General features: G+C 32.1%; 1 protein-coding gene across 6 annotated transcripts in view; it reads right to left on the bottom strand.

Moving 5' to 3' along the window:
* The window catches only part of Cfap47 (cilia and flagella associated protein 47), a 386,549-nt gene that overhangs the window by 185,099 nt on the left and 180,583 nt on the right, over positions 1–20,867 (bottom strand). For all 6 annotated transcript variants that reach the window (XM_063245680.1, XM_063245681.1, XM_063245682.1 and 3 more), the window contains 3 exons: positions 16,849–16,999; positions 15,249–15,337; positions 5,098–5,175 (listed from right to left, as the gene is read on the bottom strand). In XM_063245680.1, coding sequence (XP_063101750.1) covers positions 5,098–5,175; positions 15,249–15,337; positions 16,849–16,999 — 318 coding nt within the window. The remainder of the gene's footprint in view (positions 1–5,097; positions 5,176–15,248; positions 15,338–16,848; positions 17,000–20,867) is intronic.

The raw sequence follows: 20,867 nt of genomic DNA, 5'->3' as shown, positions 1-20,867 counted from the left end.
GAGGAGACCCTGTGACTATGGCAGTTATGCTTATTAAGCTGTATTTTATGTTGTGTTGGTAATTACTTTAGATGAGTGCTATCAAAGATTCCATTCTTAGAAAATTAAATTCTAATTTTGCATATACATATGATAGATATTTTAGTCTTCCTTCTAGCAGCTGGATTTAATTACCTAGCTAAAATTTCTTTTTGTAGTTTTTCAGTGTATTTTCTATTTAATTTGGGAAGCTAACCATAAAAAGGATGCCTTATTGTTTCTTTAAATTCCATGGCTGCAATAATTCTAAATCTTTAAATTCAGTCTAATTCCTTACAGAATATTATATAATGGGAAATTTGCTAAAATTTGAAATACATAATTCTCATAAGGTATTTCAAATGGTAAAAGTAGATTGAATTTTGCTATTACATTAATTTGATTTGATTGATTTATGATCATAGATACCTATATTGGTTTGAGATCTGACTCTAATTTAGTATACATTTTTCACAATTAATATAAAAGTATTTCAAGGACATTTATGTAAAGTCTATGAACACAAAGCAACAATTTAATAAGGAAGCAAATATCTGCAATAAAAAATAATGTAAAATACCTATAATTCTATTATTATTATGGTATCCACAGTGCTGCTTTAGTGCTCAACACAATCATTTTATCTTTTGTTACTCACTAAAGTTTTAAAAAATGCAAAAATTTTGAATGTCTCAATCATCAAATCAGTTTTCAATTTTAAAAAGCTGTAAAAAAGTTCTTGCAGAAAAAATATTGAAGAAACCAAACGTATATCTCAATGATTATAATGTTACAGAGATATTGACTTATACGTATAAGTTGCTCCAGAGTAAAATGGACTTATTATCTTTAAATGTATTCCTTAAACTAATATTATACACACTTAAATGATATTAAATGTTGAAATAAAAATATTTATGTGATCATACTTATGATAATATATTTATTTACTTATTTTTGTTTTTTTTTATTTTTATTTTAAACAGAAAAAGAAAAAATAATAAAACAGTCTCCTATTGAAGACTAGTAGGAGATTAATAATAATCAATATATTATGTATTGTTATATTCACAGTTGTTCAGAGTACAAGATGTAGGCATGAAAATTTGTCTAGAAAATTACTAGCACAAAACTTCTCCCTCAATGAACCAAGAAAACCAGCTTTCAACTATCTTAAATGCCTTGTTTATATATGTATATATATTTTCTTTTCTTTCTTTTTCCCTTTCTCTCATAATGGTTTTCCTTATTTTTGAACAGTTTCTTCACTACTCAGAATATCTATTTTGTATTTTGGATCTTGTTTAATTTTTTGGACTCTCACATTAGTGAGAAAATATGACATTTACACAAGTGGGCCTCACTGAACTTATGAGTTTTACCTGAGTTGTATCCATTTACCAATAAAAGACTCAAGTTTGTCCATCTTTATAGTTGAGTCATACTACACTGTATAAAATACTACATCTTTCTTATCCATTCCTCAGTTGATGGGTATTTGGATTGTTTCCAAGATTTAGCTATTACAAATTGTGCTGCTATAAACATGAGCACACATATGTCACTGCTATGTTTTTAATTCTGCTGGGAAAATGCCTAGAAGAAGAATAGCTGGGGAGAATGGAACCTTTAACCTTAGTTTTTAAAGGAATCTCCACACTCATTTCCACAGTGGTTGTATCAATTCACACTACCGCCAATACTGGAGAAGGGTTCCTTTTTCCCCACAGCCCTGCCAGAATGTTACTGGTTGTTTTCTTAATGGTAGACATATTTACTGGAATCACATGGACTCTCAGTGTTGTTTTAATTTTCACCTCTCAAATGACCAATGATATTTGACACTTTTCACATAGTTATTTGCCTTTTGTATTTATTCATCTGAGAAATGTATATTCATCTCAGATGCCCATTTTTGATTTTGTTTTTGAGTTTAGGGGTTCTGCTGTTTTGAATTCCTTATATGTTCTAGATAGAAGTCGTTTGTCTGAGGGATAACTAGCTATACTATTTTCCCATTCTGTGGATTGTCTTTTCACTTTGTTGATTTCTTTTGTTGTGAAAAACTTTTTTTTAATACAGTGAGACCCCATTTGTTGATTCTTTGTTGCATTTTCTTTGTAGTTAGGGTTTTATTCAGGGATTTTCTGCTTACATCTATGTATAAAATATTTCTACCTGTTTTCTTTACCACTATATTTAGTGCTCCTGTTTTAACATTTAGATCTTTGATTCATTTTGATCTTAATTTACTGCATAATGTTAGACATGTGTCTAGTTTACTCTTCAGCCTTCAGTTTTTTCAGCACCATTTACTAAAGAGAATATCTTTCTTATAGTGAAAATGTTTGGCTCCTTTGTTGAAGATAAAGTGATTAGTGTATGTGTAGTTGTATCTGCATCTCCTAATTAGTTCCACTGATCCTCAGATCTGTGCTTTGTTTTGTTTTGCCAAAACCAGGTTGATTTTATCGCAGCAGCTTTGTAGTATAATTTTAGGTCAGGGATTGTGATGCCCCCTGATTTGACTTGGTTGGCCCAAAGTGCCTTTGCTATTGTAGGTCTTTTTGGTCCCAAATGAATTTTAGGAATATTTTCTGTAGATCTGTGAAGTATGTTAATGGTAGTTTGATTGGGATTACATTAAATATGTACACCAGATTTGGGAGTAGGATCATCTTCACTATGTTGGTTCTTCCTATCCATGAGCAAGGAATATCTTTCCATTTTCTTCTTCTATCTGCTTTTTCAAACTACTTTATTTTTAAATTTATAGATCTTTTACTACTTTTTTTAGATTGATTCCTAAGTATTTCAATTTTTATTGGAATGCTATTTTAAAGGATGTGTTTTCCCTAATATCTTTCTCAGTGAGTTTGTCGCTTATGTATTGGAATGCTATTGATTTGTGAGTATTGACCGTTAGTTCAGCTGCACTACTTAACCTGATTATTACTTCTAGAAGTGTTTTGATGGAGCTTTTGGTTTCTTCTATATAAATATCATGTCATCTGGAAATAATGATAATTTAAATTGTTCCTTTCTATACTTACTCATTTAGCTCTTTCTCTTGTCCAATTTCACTGACTAGTGTTTCCAGAACTATATTGAATAGGAGACGTGATAGTTGATGTCGTTGTCTTATTTCTGATTTTAAAATGAAAGCTTTCAAAGTTTGACCATTTAGTATTATGTTGACTTTTGGTTTGTCATAGATGGCTTTTATCAGATTAAGTTAAAACCCTCTATTCCAATTTTCTGTCAGATTTTTACCATGCAATGTTGCTGTACTTTGTCAAATGCTTTTTCTTTACCTACTGATATGATCATGTAATTTTTGTCTTTGTTCTGTTAATATGGTGTATTATGGTTTTTTTTTTTTTTTTTTTTTTTTTTGTAAATGCTGAACCATCTCTGCATCCTTGATATGAATTCAACTTGGTCACGATGTATAATCTTCTTGATAATTTGCTGCATTCTGTTTCCAGTATTTCATTGAAGATTATTGAATCTATGTTAATTATGGAGACTGGTCTGTAGTTTGCTTTTTTGATTAGGTTGTTCTTTGGTTTTGGAATCAGGGTAATACTTGCCTCCAGAAATGATTTTGTAAGTATTGCTTCCCTTTCAATTTCTTTAGAGTTTTAGCATTAGTGGCCTTAGTTCTCCTAATTTCTTGTATAAGTGAACACTGAATCTGTCAGGGCCTAGAATTTTTTTGTTGTTAAATTTTTAATTATATTTTCAATTTCACTGGCTGATATCGGATTATTTAGAATTTTTATAATTCTGGATTTAGTTATAGAAATTGAATTGTGTCTAGGAATATGTCCATTCTTCTGTGCCACCCAACTTATTAGAATATATGTTAATGTAGTAGAAATACATTCATTTAATAAAATAGGCTTAAATTTAGTGGTTTAGGATGACATTAACACTGAAAATTTCTATATTATCCAAATTGACACATTCTTGTCTCTTGATGTTTTTGTATCTAACAGATGAAGTTGATACTATCAAATATAACAAAGATTTAAAAATAGCAATAAAGTACACTAAAAACTAGTTATAGTTAATATATATATATATGCATTTCATTAATAATGCCCTATATAATTTTTTCTCTATCTTTATCATTTTACATTATTTTTAAAATTTTATTTATTTTCCTGACATAGAATCTTACTATACAGTTCAGGCTTTCCTTAGGCCCAGGCTAGCTTTGAACTCCTGATTTTCCTGCCTCAGTGTGAACTACCTCAGATATCTTGTTCACATTGTTTTTAAATGTATATCACTTTCTTTAAGCATTAATTCCACAAATACAAAAATAATACAAATTACTAAAATTGTTCCCCTTTATTCATAAATTAAAATATCCTTCTAAAGTAAATATATACCTCATAAAGTGGGTGGGATTAGGTTAAGCTAAAAATGATCCTCATTGCCCATGAATTCTATTTCCAAAATCTCTATCATTTATTTATAATCTTAAAACCAATACTCATGATACTGTGACATTGTTCAAGGATATAGACAGAGTTATGACAAATTCTAGGTGCTAATGTGAAATTCTGTAACCAGGTGAAGTGAATTTGAATTCCTTCTTTGGAAGTAATTAGTGGGCAGGTCTCAGTGAAGACACTTAACATTTTTGACTCTCATTTTCGATTTGTAAAACACAAAAAGTAGCATCTATCATGTTTTCTGTAGGATTTTTGATTATCTATTTAAAAGTAATACTTAACTAATAAGCAATGTTTCAGTATTTACACTGGATGGCTGTATCAATTTTACAGTATATAATTACTATTACTAATGAGAATCAGTTGTCATTATTATACTGTTATTAAATGCAAATACAATCCAATGTATACGTATTTTAATAGACATTTATATATTTTTCATACACACAAAACTAGAAATTCTTAAATTTTATTTAAATAAGAATGTAAATAATGTAAATTAAAATTTATGAATGAATGGATAATGCTGCACAATAATATACAAGTTTTCTGGCACTAATTTCATAGAATTTTTCCTTAGAAATGCATACATATAAAATATACAGATACTTACTCATCATGCAAATGTTGCTTGCGTCCAGTTACTTGTGATGGCAAATGGATAAATGTTGTGGATTCCACCAAAATGACACTGAAACAAATTTTTAAAAGAATTATTTTCTTTTCTTTTTTTAAAATTTTATTTAAGGAGAAAAGAAAAAAAAAGCAGAGAAAGGGTACAAGTTATACAGATTTACAGAAAAAAAATAAACTGTAATCATATATCTAATTATACTTATCTCTCTCTTCTTTACTCCTGCAATTAACTTCTCAAACCAACTCACTCCTCTGCATCATTTTCAGGAACATAAAAAAAAATCACCAACCGATATGCCTTGATTTTATCTTATTGTTATTTTATCTTTTTTCTTCTTCCCTTTTTCTTGAATTATTTTCCTTCCTTTCCTCTTCAATTATCCTTTCTTTATCCTCTACACCCTAGTCAATTTGTCATGGGTACTAATTTGTTATTTTTCTGGGTTATTAAAAATGTGAAATTGTTTAAATAAGTTTCAAAGTATATAACTGATACACAGTTGGTTCCATAGATGCTGATATAACCTTTAGTTATTTTTCACTTGCAACATAGCAACCAGGATTCACATCATTACACAGAGTAGGCTAAATAGACACATAATCATCAAAACATAACAAAAGCTGAGGTCACATTACAAGGAAACTTACACTAACTAAAGAAATTTCCACAGTAGCAACAGAGGTTTTTCTACTCTAATCTTCACTGCACAGCACAAATTCAATTGAAAAATGAATAAACACTGTAAAAAGCTGCCTCCAAAATATTTTAATGCCCCAAACACTGATTTTACAGGCACTGAAGGCGATTTTTATGCACAGAATTAGTAAACCAAATGATAAAATGATTGAAGATACTGAAAAAGAAACCGATAAGCAAACTCGTAAGATGTTCATTGGACTTATAGATGATATAAACAAACATAATGAATTCAATTAAAGAGGTTTAACAAGATTAAGAAGAAGCAATCAAAAAGTTGATGGAATTTGATAATATAAGGTATGGATGACTTCTTATATGGAGAATTAGAGAATATGAAAAGCAATCAAGGCCATCAGCACTCTCCCACAAGCAGTGAGCTTGAGTGGGCAGAAACAGCCAACCCAGTCTCTTCAAGCACTCCAGCTGTCATTTGAACTCTTCCTTGCGAAACAAGCTAGCAAAAGCAAGGAGACCACAGCCAGCCCAGCCCCTGCTCGCACATCAGCTCCCATCAGGATTCTCCTATGGGTAGCCAGTGTAAGCCAGGAGAACCAGCCAGCCATGCCTTGTAGAAGCTGTGAGTGTCTACAGAAGCCTGCCAAACACTCCACTGCCTCCTAGTGAACACGGATTAGGAGAAACTAGGTGGCTAATGCATCCCCTTACATTGTTCACAGGTCACCAACATGGGAAGTGCCTGGAAGCTCACAATCTGCTTGTCTGTAGGAATCCAGGAAAATGTCATGACAAAGGAACAAAAAGTGATCTCTAGTCCCCAGCCAAAAAGATCAAGTCCAGGAAACATAGACATAGAAGACAGTAGGAGTTCTACACTTGAAATTTTTGTAGTGATAGCAATTGAAGTAAAGAAACTACTTTCTGAGGCTGTAGAAGAAATCAGATCAGAAATAATAACAGATAAAAGAAGAAATAACAAATGTAATAAAATAGTATTGAGTGTATCTAAAGAAGACATAGAAAAAAGACACATACAAAGAGGGAATCTTTGAATGAACAATATAGAGAAGAATTAGAATGCAGCAAACACAAAAAAATAAATATTCAGGAAATTAAAACTTCCATTGAAAGGTGGCAAAACAACTTGAAAGAAAGTGAAGATAGACTTCCAGACCTTGAAGACAGGAGGGCAGCTAATGATTGCAACAGGAAAGATCTAAAAATAACAAGGCAACAGGAAATAAATATTCAGTGGCTCCAAGATGAGACAAAGAAAAATAATTTCAGAAATATAAGTGTCAGCAAAAAAGCAAGAGTCAACACAAATGACATAAAGAGATTATTTACAGAAGTAAGAGCTGAGAACTTTCCAAGCATAGGAAAGGATCGGACATATAGATAAGTGAGGTATATAGAATTCCAACTATCCATAAGCAAAATAAATCTACACCCAGATGTATAATTATCAAGATCCCAGAATTCAGTGCAAGAACTGAATAATGATAAAGTTGTTAGACAAAAGAAACAGATCACCTATAAAAGGCAAATCCATCAGAATCATGACAGATTTCTCAACACAAACTATCAAATCAAGAAGAGCTTAGTTGAAATACCTCAACTCCTGAAAGTAAACAACTTTCAACTCACCTTGATGTATCCTGCAAAACTATCTTTCTAAATTGATGAAGAAACATGATACTTTCTTGACAAAGAACAATTGAGGAAATTCATGACAATGAAATCAACTCACACAAACAGTACTGAAGGATATTCTAGAGAGAAATAAAAATGACCATGTTCCTAGGAACAGCAACAAAGTGGGATCACTGAAAGGGCAGACAGCTGAAGTAGGGAGCCAATGGCAGGAAAAAAGCATAACAGAAATGAACCAGTGAATGTTGGCTCTTACCATGAATGCAAATGGTTTCAATTTACTAGTAAAAAGAAACACAGGCAGTGTGGATCAAGAAACAGGATCCATCAGTATGCTGTATACAAGAAACATATTAACTTGAAAGGAAATTGATAGGTTGAAATTCAAGGAGAGAAAAAGTGTTCCACACAAGAGGAAACCAGAAAAAAGCAGGGATAGCTTACCCATTAACTGCAGAATTGATAAAGAAAATATAATATTTTAATACAATGGAAAGTTATTCAACTACAAAGAAGAATATTTGTGGAACCCTTGTAGTTAAAAAGAGGCAATTTGTGATCATGCTCTTGGGTGAAATGGTTCAGAGTTCTATAGGTGAGCATTGGGATGTCTTCCAACTATAAAAACTGAAAGAGTTAGTGAGATCCAAACTGTACAATGTGTATTGTCAAAGTGAAAGTGGAGGAAACTTCTGAAAAGGGAAGGTGGTAGCCACTGTTAATTCCTTATTATTTCATTTTAAAGTCTTGCATTATTTTACTGTTTTTTATTGGTCTTATTTTGTTTGGTTTGATTTCATTATATGGGATGGCATGCATAGCTATTTTGAAGTTAATGATATATTGTGGTAGCCACTGTTGATTTCCTTTTATCTTGTTTTGCAATCATGTATCACTTTCACGTTTTTGTTTTGATTGGTTTTATTATGTTATGTTTTATTTTATTTTATTAAGTCTGATGGAGTTGACAGCTATTTTGAAGATAACAAGAGGCATTATGGCAGCTATCGTTGATTTTCTTTTATCTTGTTTTGATATCCTGTGTCATTTTCAATGTTTTGGTTTGATTGGTTTTCTTCAATTTTATTTGCTTTTATTTTAATATGCCTGATGGTATGAACAGCTATTTTGTACATAACAAGAGGCATTAAGGCAACCTTTGTTAATTACCTATTATCTTGTTCTGAAGTCACGTATCACTTTCACTGTTTTGTTTTGACTGGCTTCATCCTGTTTTATTTTGTTTGGTTTTATTCTCTTAAATTCAAGGGTAACTACAGTCAACAAAAATGACCAATCTGAAGAGAACTGTAAGAACTTGAAGATAAGGTTGATATAGTTGATCATATACTCAGTATTATCCTAAACAAAACAAAACAAAACAAAGCAAACAAACAAACATACAATGAATCATAGTAGCTGGATCCAACATGTGCTAGATGAATACAAAAGAAAAACAATTAATTATATGAGTTAGGCAAAAATAGAATAGAATATCAAAGGTATAAAATGCATTCACCAAAATTGTAGCAGAACAATGTCCAATTTTGCAAGTCTAGGGAAACAATTCATTGTGCAGGTAAATGAACCATATAACACTCTAAATAGCAATGATCAGTCAAAAAAGAAACTCAGTGGGACACATCACAGAAAAACATCCCAGAAAATCCTCACAGAGAGAATACTGCAAGTTATTAGAGAAAAATACTAAGCAATTTATGAAGGCAAGTGTATCAAAGTAACAACAGATCTTTCAACACAAACTTTAAAGGCCAGAAGAACTTGGAGTGAAGCACAGTGCTCAATGAAAAGAACTGTTAACTGAGCTCATTGTTTCCTGCAAGATTATCCCTCAACACAGATGAATAGAGATCTTTTGCAACAAAGAGAATTTAAAGAAGTGCATGAGCAACAAATCTACACTGAAGGAAATACTTAAAAAGAATCCTAAACAGATTAACTACAACATGTCAAATCACTCAAAGAAAACAGTACATCAAACTGGAAAAATCATTAAACAAATGGAAAAAAACACAAAATTTTAAGCACAGAAAAATAACTCAATGACAATATTCAGTAAATAGCTTTCCATAATAGTACTCAAAATCAGTAGTCTTAACTCCACAATCAAAAGAATGATTGGCAGATTAAATCAAGATCAAACATGAACTTAGATTACCTGAAAAAGAGGTATATCTCATCCACAAACTAACATATAGTTTGTAAGTGAAAAGATGGAGAGTTACACTTAATGTATAAAATTTAAAAGGAAGTAAGGCCAGTTATCCTATTTTTAGAAAATGAGGATTTTAACTTAAAACTGTTTAGAAGAAAGAAAAAAGGTCACTACATCCTGGTAAAATAAACAGTTTAACAAGGGAGAGATGCACATTGTTAGCATGTATACACCTAAAAGTTGCCACATTAAATTTTGTAAGAAAACATCATGGTTTAAGCTTTGGTCGAAAATTTGTTTGCAGTTTATCTATGCCCTTAAACTTTGTGTGAGAATGAGATTAAGAATGATAGACTAATATGGTAGAGAAAATTTAAAGGTAGCTCATTATTCTGGCTATGACATGGCTAGTTCTTTCCACTTTAAGCCAGTTTTACAGTGAGAATCAGGGATTATTAGTAGCATTCAAAGTAAGAAGTTTGCAGTTCCATTCAGAAAGGAAGTTCTTAGAAAATTGGGACAAAGGGTAGCATGGTTACGGCAAAGTTAACAATAAAAAGAACCCAAGGACTTGACATCAGAACAATAGCAAAGATAATTTATGGTTATCTCAACAATCAGCAAAAATTCACCATTTGCAGTCTCAAAGGTAGAAAACTATAAAACTTTAGTTTGAGGAGAGAGGACCAGGGCACCTGATTCAGTAAGGATCACACAGGAAATTTGTTCTTTGGGATGCATTTCACAGTGTTCAGCATTTAAGACATTCAGAGATCACTGTAGGCATGATCTCAATTACTACTCAAATGTTAACAGACTTTGGTGCCATCCATGTGGTATTGGTATTATGGACTTGCAGAATGCAAGAGTTGTGGGAGCATGGAGGTTTCCATAAAGATTTTAGAAGAAGGCCTGGGAGGCAAGGTATTATACCCCTGAAAGAGCAGAATATGAAGCTAAAAATAATGCTGAGATCACAGGAACTTAGAGATGACAGAAACAAGGAACATCTGCTAGCTAAAGTTGCAGGCAGTGAATGCATTCACCCCAAGATAAGAGGCCATGAGGACTTCAAATGGCAATACCATAGGGTTGGGGCCACATAAGGCTTTGCAGCTCGTATTTCACCACAAATTGCCTCAGGTGCTATATGTGGAACCACAGAGTTTAATGTTTGTCCTGCTTTGTTTCAATATTACTTTGGTCCTACTTTCCCATTCTTTCTATCCATCTATTTTTCCCATTTGGAATTGGGGTGTTTATCTTGTGCCTTTATAAGCTCACAGTGTTTTACTTTCTTTTTGAGAATTACTGAGATTCACTACTAAAAGTTTGCTTGAGTGTCAGGAGACTTTGGACTTTCAGCAATGCTGGAATTATTAAGATTATGGTACCTCTTACAGGCATAAAGAGATGAGAATGAATCCTTTGGGGGTCAGAGACAGAATGTTATTGTTTAGCCTAGAATGCTCCTCAAAAGACTCACATACTCAGAGGCTGGACTTCTGGAAAGTGATTGGGTCATGGCAGCAGTGCAAGTTACTTGTTATTAGGAAGTGAGTCTCAGTGGATCTAACTTGGAAGAAATGAAATACCTCCTGTGTCCCTCCCTTCAATCTCTGCTTTCAGACTGTAGTTGCCTTCGAGCCCACTGAAAACAGACTGAAACTGTGACTCAAAATAAAACTCTCCTTTAAATTATGCTTATTGGGTGTTTGCTCTCAGCAACAAAAAAGTGACTAAGACAAAGAAATTTCAAATAAATAACCTAATGGTACACCTCAAGGTCTTAGAAAATGAAGAGAAATCTGGATTTTAAAACTGTAGAAGAAAAACTATTATAGAAGTCAGAGTTGAAATTATTGAAATTGAGACAAAAATATAAAGGTTAATGAATAAATGACTCAATTCTTTGTAATACCTTTAGCCAAACTGGCCAAAGAAAGAAGGAAAGGACTCATATAAATTCAATTAGAATTGAAAAAGATGAAATCACTATGAATACCACCTCAAACAACAATCAACATGGTTGTTAAAAATTGTTTCTAAGGTTTTATTTCAATAAATGGATAAATTCTTAGAGACATATGAATTACCACAACAGAACCAAGAAGATGTAAAAACTCTGAATAGACCAAAAATATTCAATGAAATTGAAGCAGTAATAATATCAGAAACAGATTCATCACGGAATTTTAGCAGAACTTTCAGGGAAAAAATTATATCAAGTATTCCTCAAAGCATTTATTAAATTGTGAGAAAGGAACACTGAAAAATTCACTAAGTGAAGCAAGTATTACTCTGACACAAAAACGACCAAAAACTAAATATGTACAGATAACTGTAGGCTAATTCCTTTATGAACATGGATGAAAAAGTCCTCAACAATGTAATTGCAAAGAGAATATAACAAATCATTAAAAATATCATGAGAGTTAGTTGCATCCCAAGAGTTCGAGAATGGCTCAACATATGCAAACAATAATTAAAATATACCACATAAACAGTAAGTATAAAATTTATATGATGATTTCAGAAAAACTTAGAACAAACCTTCAATTTTGCCCAAAATTAATTTATGATAAGATCATTGAAGAAATTACCTCAAACTAGGAAGTTATTTATGACGATCTCATGCTAACAGTATACTACCCATAAAAAACTGAAAGCACTTTCTATAAAATGAGAAACAAGGTAAAAATGTCTACTCTCAACAGTCTTGTTCAATATAGGAAAGAGAAAGAAATAAAAGGGATATGAATAAGTAAAGAAAAAGTGAAATTGCATTCATTTACAAATTATTTGCTCATTACATGACCCAAAACATTCAGAAGACACTTGAAACTGTTAAAATCAGCAAAGTAGTAGGATACAAAATTGATACATAAAAATCAAAAGTATTCCAGTAAAAAATCAATGAATTCACTGAAAATGAAGTCAGGAAAATTTGTGATTGTACAGAAACTTAGAAGTATAGAAATTAATTAAGGAAGCTAAAGATCTCTGTTAAAAGTAATAATACTCCCTTTAAAAAGAGAGTGCTAGAAAATGGAAAAACATCCTTTTTTTCCTGGATAGGAAGACCAATATTGTCAAAGTGGCAATAATTTCAAAAATGACATAGATTTAATGCAAACACAAAGAAAATCCTTACTGTAATTTTTACAGAACTCAGGAAAAAATTCTCAAATTTAGATGGAACTACAAGATACGCAGAATAATCAAAAAAATCTTGAGCAAAAGGTGCAAATAAGAGGAATTACTATCCTTTATTTCAAGTTATAGTACAAAGGTACAATAATAATAATAACATATTGGCACTGGCAAAGAACAGACTTCTTAATGGAATGGAAATGGAAGATGCAGAAGCAACCCCACACACATTCAGTCATTTTATTTTGGACGAAAGGGGGAACATCATTATTCTGGAGAAAAGATAGCCTCTGTAACAACTGGTGCTGGGAAAACCAGTAATCCATGTGAAAAAATGGATAGAGGTTCATATGTCTTACTTTGTAATAAAGTAAAACGGAATAAAAAACCTAGATACAAAATCAGAAACATTTAATCTTCTGGAAAATAAAATAGGTAAAATTCTTGAAGATATAAGCATTAACAAGAGTTTCTGAACATAATCCAAAAAAAACAGAAAAGAAAATCAAGAATGAAAAATGGGATTATAACATATTAAAAAGTTTCTGTATATACAAAGCAAGAAACAATAAAGTGAAGAGAAAACCTACAGAGTGGTAAAAAAAAAAATTATCCAGTTATTCTGGCAAAAAGAACTAATGTCCAGAATGTATAAAGAGCTCAAAAACGATCACCTCAAAATAAAATACAAATACAATGAAAAATGAACAACTGAAATGAACAGACACTTCTGAAATGAAGTACAAAAGGCCAATAACTATATGAAAATTGCTCATCAGTTTTGACTACAAGAGAAATGCAAAACAAAATAACACTGAGAGTCCATCTTACCCTAACAGAAATTGCTATCTTCAAGAACTCAAAAAACCACAAATGCTTGAGAGGTTATACAGAAAAAGAAAAATTTATACATTCTTGATAGCAATGTAAACTAGTATAACTGTGGAAATCAGATTCCTTAGGAAACCAAAAACAGAAATTTCATTTTATCCATCTCTCCCTTCTCTGGGTACTGTCTCAAGAGTTTTGAAGGCTTTGTATTTTAGTGATACATGAGCACTCATATTTATAGCATTATAGTCCACATTAGCTGAATTATACAAGTAGCCTGTATGATATACATCAACAGATAAATGAATATGTGTATGTAATATTTTACATATTATATATATATATATATATGAATGGATTTTGATATCCTAAATTTAAACAAAATAAATTATATCCAGAAGAATAAATATCTGTAATTTCTCTATAGAAACTCAAATTGTTAGTAATTAAAAGTCCCAAGTAAGAAAGATGGTAGGAAATAGGAAAGCAGAATTTGTGAAAATGGTAAGGCATTCTGGAAAGGTGGAACAGAGGAGGGTGAAGGTTAAGGGAAAACAAAAATAAAAATTATCAAGATATGCTTTGTATATGGACCAACACTACTAGATAAATATAACTATATTTTTAAAGAAAAGAACAGAAGGCTTAAAACAAGTAAAACTGAAGGAAATAAGTTATGAAAAAAATAAGGTTATAATATACATGCAATAGAAAAACAATAGATAAGAACAAGGTAATAGGTATAATTTGTAAAGATCAGTAAGATGATACAGTTTTTAGCAAGATTGATTAAAAATAGAAGACAGAATGTTTAAATTATTAAAATGAAGGTTGTAAGAAGGGACATCACTGTTTATAGTCTAAAAATATAAAAGACACATATAAGATATTTTTATGAGAATATGTATGACAAAAATTACATAATTAACATGAGCTTTGACATATACTAATTAAAATAATTGAAATTATTACATATTAAGTAAGTATATGTATGTATATATACATGTCTTTAAGAATACATGCAATTATTGTACAGTTCTGATTTCTTTAAATGGGAGAAATAGAGTTCCTAATTTAATCACTGTAAAAGAAATCATCCTCCATCTTCTCCCTCAATGTGTAAATTTCTAAGAGGTAGCTTTCTTATTGTTTTCAAATAACAAATATTTTATTTTTAATGAAAAGCTTTGCTATTATTGTTGTTAAATATAAATATGGACACAAGCATAATAATTGTACAAATATTAATAATGATGCTTTATGTAAAAAAGTTATTTGTATTGAAACAAAATTTCAGTTCTGGACATTCATGGATGGAATAAATTAAAAGTAAATAATCAACTAGTTATAAATTTTAAAAACAGTGCAAGAATATTAAATATCAAAAAAGAGAAAACTTACACATAAAGCTCATAAACCTGACATGCTCAAATTGAAATTCAAAAACAATTGATTTACTATCATTATGTGTCTTATTTTATATGATGATACTTACATATTTCCAGGAATGTAACCAAATGTACTTTCCAAAATACTTCCCATTGAAGAGTTCAAGAAATATATATATATATATATATATATATATATATATAGACATACTCTTTAGACTGGAAAAAGCTAACCATAATACATTACAATTACCAAAACAATAACTTACTTAAACTTTCCACCAGTTGGGAAGGGATTTTTCAAAGACACAGTAACTTGCTTCCATTGATAACAAGGAGTTTCACATTTAAAAATTTCCTGAAGTAAAAAACAAATCATACTATGTAGTGATAACAAAAAACAAACCCCCATAACTATAAAATATAAAATTTAGAATTTACAAAGTTTTCATTTGAATTTTTCACTAACAATAATCGATGTTATTCCCTTTTCCCCAAAAATATTAAATTGCTAAATCAGGTAAAGAAAGGATAAAAGTATATTTTATTCCATTTTAGTTTTGTATTACTCTTACAATAATTACTTGTCAAAACAAAGTCTCAAATTGATATCTTAATTATTTTTATTAATAACTTGATATAATTTATCTTCACAAATGATACGTATGGTACTTAATATGTACGATGTATGGCAAAGAGAGGTCTTTGCATGTGTGCGTGCATGGATAAATATCTCTGTGTAAATTTGCACCTGAGTGTTACATGTCTTCTCTGTAATGCACTCAACTATGCTGATACACTTGTAAAAGGTGAAAGACTTATGCTATCTGAAGAGAAACCAGAATGTTATATTTGTAATATAATAAAAGCATAGATACTAAATAAAAGCTTCTAATTATCCAGAGGGCTTTAATGGAAGAAAAATTTCTAAAACTTCTAAATTTTAACCTGACTGCATTCTTGGTACACTTTATATGTCCATAATTTTTTAATCTATTTCCTGGTGACATAAAACCATGAGTAGACAGAGAAATAAACAGAGCTGAAGGATATCTAGGTGTCAGCTTTACTGCCATGAATTCATAGTAATGACAGGCTAAAACTAGCCACGTCTTTTAATTACATGTAAAGAAAATTTTTCCTTCTGAGAATTTACTTGGAGGATCAGGAAAGTATTTTGTGCTCATTATTCTGCAATAAATCAGAAGACAATATACATCTCAGTGACGACACATGCCCACTTCTGCTTCAGGCATCACTATATAATAAACTAGTTTTACTTGTGAATATCTTGCTGCTTTCCTCACACGTCACCACTACAGGAGGATCCCAGAGTCATTCTCTGTACTTTCTATTCTTGTCTCTCTTACCCGAAAGTATATATCTTACAGAAATGTGCCAATAGCAATTTTACTTTTTCTTTGCCCATACATCCATATTTGAAATAATATTTATACAAGATAATGGGCAATAATGTCAGTTATAATGTCCCAACATTTCATACAATTTTAAATATCCTTTTTCTGATCATTTCAGATATACTTAGTATTCTGTCAGAAACATCAACTTTCAATAAACACTAGCATTAGCATTCATTTCATAATGGATTTGCTCCACATGATATTCCAGATAAACTGATGAATGTTGCTGGCAGAAAAGAGAAAAAACTATGTTGCTGAATAAACTAATGACTCTTAGTCCAAACAAAAACACATACATGGTCCATGACTGCTTTAATTCAAATCACAAATTTCAAGGCAAAAAAACGACTTCAAGGATTAAGAGCTGCTTAGAGGTCAAACATGGGGAAACATGCTACTGTAAGGTTTGAGAACAGACTCAGAGACAAAATAAGTAAAATTCACTTACAATTGCTTTAATATTGAGGACTTCACCTTTCAGAGCAAAAGTCACTGTGATGCCTTGCACTCTACGCTTGGGTTTTGAAATTAATAGCAATGAAGCTTCAGCAGGATGAAGAAAGCGACTGGTAAATTTCACAGTAATAATAATTTCATTTCTATTTAACAAAAGACAAAAGTGGAATACTTTTACTGAAAAAGGCTACTCACAAGCATTTATTCACAAGGCAATTTGTAGGCAATGTACATACATCCTGAATTGGTACATGCGTCCTGAAATGTACTTCTACAAACAAAGCAAAACAAAACAAAGCAAACAGCAAAAAAATATGTCGAATTCATAGTCCAGTCTGTAAAATCTATATCATACTTTTAGTCATGTGCATATTTTAACAAATACTGGATTTTCTTGTAGTGAATCACAGGGATTTCTGTGTATATTTTTGTATGAAATTCTTGACACCTGTTTTGCAACTGCTAAGGCAAATTCTGAGTTATATCACTTGACATTGTCACAGTGGAAAAATGCAAATGACAGAATTCAAAAAATACATAAAGGCACAATTGAAATAAAGTTCGAATTTCAAATTCAAATAATAGAGCTGCTTGTTACTTAAGAGAAATCATCAATTAAAAGAATAGACAACATATATACTTTTAATTTTAAAATTGTATAGCATAAAATATAGTACAATGGCCAAAAGTCTATGGATTTAGAGAGGATTACATTTAACAATTTTTAGGAAAATGACTGTGCCACAGCAGCTTGACAACCTTGCTTGATTCCACATAGACCATATATGCATGGCTTAACTGCAACTAATACAAAGAATGAAAGAAAGGCCCACTTTTTTTTTCAGAACATGAGAGGATGGAAGCTAATAACGATTTAGTGCTGGAACATTTCTGACTTTCCTTCTCCTCTCGTTGAAGAGGCTGTGAGTAGCCAGCTTCTCATTGCCTCCCAGATTCTGAGGAGGTATGATATTTACTACCTCATTTTCTTTATTGTGTTGTTTCAAGCTATGAAATTGCTTAGTAGCAGGCATGGATTGGCTTCTCAATTATAGAGTGTCTTATCTTCCGTAATTCCTTTTGTTTTAGTGTACTGCACGATAGACGTGCACAGATCTGGTACTTTTGCGTGTTCTTTCTTCTGCTGTTTGTGTAAGTAATGAGATCCATGAATCAAGAATGAGCTCACTCCTCTTTTTGTTTTGGAGACAGGGTTTCACTAAGAAGTTCAGGCTGATATTAACCTGTCTTTGTAGACTAGAGTGGCCTTGAACTTGCAGTGATCCTCCTGCCTCAGACTCCAGAGTGCTGGGATTTATAGGTATGTGCCACCATTCCTGGCTGAGTTGTTTTAATCTTTCCGCATTGCCCTGTCCTGACACAGCTGGGGTGGCAAATGTTAGGCACTTTTTAACCACTGGTTTTACTCTACTTTTTAACATTATTCACCATGTGACCTTTTTTTTCTTTTTATACAAACTACTATCTATTAATTCTTATAGAGCATATATATTTAAGAATAGAGACAGGGATACAGTCCCTTGATATCAAACCTTGGACAAATTTCCACAGAGTTTTATTGCAATTACTGTTGAATGGTGAGACTAGTAAGCAGCAAAGGCAACTGGGAATGGAGTTTCAAAATCAATATAATAAAACCAGAAAACTGTACTTTAAGGAAATTACAGGTCAGATCTAGTAGAATTAGGGGCAATTTTTACTCACATATGTGTTCTCAGCAACCTCCTAAAGTTTGTGTGAAAGAATTATAAACAGCTTACAGGTTTTAATTTCAGAAAAAAGAACACTTGACATTGAAGTTTTTTGGAAGTGTTCAGACTCAAACTATGTTACAATACTTGTAAGTTGTTGCATAATGTTTTAGATATTTTAAAAGTCATCAGTAGGCAAAGTACACACATCAAGTACACACATATTCACACATTCAACTGATATTTATAATTTATAATATTCCAAGTATACTGTTAGGTTTTTAGGATACAAATTTTAGAGAAAAATGCTCCCACTGACATTCTGGATGGCATATTCTATTGCAGAAATTTGGCATTACCACATCTCAATATAAATTTTAATATTTACAAGTTATATGTTATACTGTATTAGCATAGCACATCCTGGGGTGTGAGATATAGTCTGCAGCATCAGATAATCTGATATATAAGGTGGGGTACAAAGGATAAGAATAAACTAGCTTTATTGAAGAAAGGAAAAACGAAGATATTTCATGCTCTTGTATGTGCAGCTATTAGGTGTTTAGAGACTCAGTCAAAGGTCTATGGTGAAGCATAGGGAGCAAGAATGCCAGCAATGTAAGATATACTTGAGCAAGCCATAAAATAACTGTCATAAAGTTGGAGGAATATTTAGGACCCTGTTGAGACACTCAGTATATATATATATATATATATATATATATATATATATATATATTAATGTCGATGGGTGCTACTGGAATACCTTAAGCAGAAAAGTCGTAGGTTAAATTTCCATGGTCTACTGTGGTAGTCTATAGTAAAGATGAATTTACATTAAGAAGCATAAAAGAGAGGAGAAAAAGTCGCCAGTTTTATTTTTTTATTTAAAACTTTAAGGATTACTTTAACCATGAAGAGTTGGTACATGAACATAACACATGCAGTTTTAAAGAACAAGGCTGCGTGATGGCACAGTCTTGTAATCTCAGCAGTCTAGGAAGCAGAGGAAGTTTGAAAGTTTCACTCTAACCAGAGAAATTTAAAGTCTTTATCTCAAAATAGAGATTGGACTAAGGATGGAGCTCAGAGCAAAAACCTTGTGTTAAATCCAGGAAATGAAAAGGGAACGGAAGGGAGGGGAAAGGGAGGGAAGGAAAAGTAAGAGGGAAATGGAGAAAGTGAAAACAGAAAAGTGAAAGGAAGACAGGAAGGAATGAAGGAAAAAAGAAAGGAAGGAAAGAAGGACAAAAGGAAACGAGGAAGGAAGAAAGAAAGAAATGATCTATAAAATCCATAGAACATGGCAGTGGAATCTGTCCTTATGGGAGTGTATGAAAGAGAGACTATCCAAGAATTACAACAAAAAGGTCCCATCTACACCCCACTCTCTACCAGAAACCACTTCATATGCCTTGTGGGAGAGGGAAAAGGCCCTACTTTGCCCATACCTCCTCCTTGCCTCACCTTCTGTCAGTCACTGTCTTTGTCACATGGCCTCTGTGACAGAGGTAACAGTGCCTATGCTACCAAATCCTAGTTAGTTCTGCACTTTGGTTCTTCTCAACACAGACTGAAGAGATGACAACCACAATATTGATCTGATTGAGGATGAGATCAACACCCAGGAGGAAAGCTTCCCTCCACAACTGAAGTTTTACTCTACTTCACAGATTAGAGGAGAGGCAGGATAAGGAGACAAGCTTGGAGAGGCTGTTAGCTGAATAGACTATCCTGACAGCACTTGAGAAACTCAACCTTGGGCCAAGAAGATCACAGGGCCTGTACTTGTGGTGGGAGGCCCCCCAAATTAATGTGTTACAAATCTAATCACCAGAGGAATGATATTATCAAGGTATGAAAAAACAGTTTTCATTCACTTACAGTCATCAATAATTAGAGTGTGATCAAAGAAATAGGATAGCCCAGAGAAGGCTCAAGGGTTCATATAAAAATTGGAAGATGGAGCCAAAACGTTTGACTAACTTCATGGACAAACTGATGGAGAGATAAGTATATCTAAAATGTCTGGTGACACTTATGAACAATGAAGGCAAGGATTACCAGTATTAATTATGTAGTGGGTAACACTGAGTTCCATAGGGGTCTTCACCACAGACTACATTGATACATTCTGCCACCAAATTGATCAACATTCATCTCTGTTGTGCACTCCTAAAAAAAGGGCAAAACTTTCACAGCCTGATCTCAATCAGAAAGGAGCCACTTTGAGTCAGACAGTAATGCAATGCATAGTTGTTAGTCAAAGCATACAAATCTTCAGATGAAAGTTGAATAA

The sequence above is a fragment of the Cavia porcellus genome, unplaced genomic scaffold (assembly GCF_034190915.1).
Source record: "Cavia porcellus strain 051 isolate PalLab524CR breed Dunkin Hartley unplaced genomic scaffold, mCavPor4.1 scaffold_3, whole genome shotgun sequence".
Lineage (NCBI taxonomy): Eukaryota > Metazoa > Chordata > Mammalia > Rodentia > Caviidae > Cavia > Cavia porcellus.
Note: the sequence above shows the minus strand (reverse complement) of the source record. Positions and strands in the feature narration are given on the sequence as shown.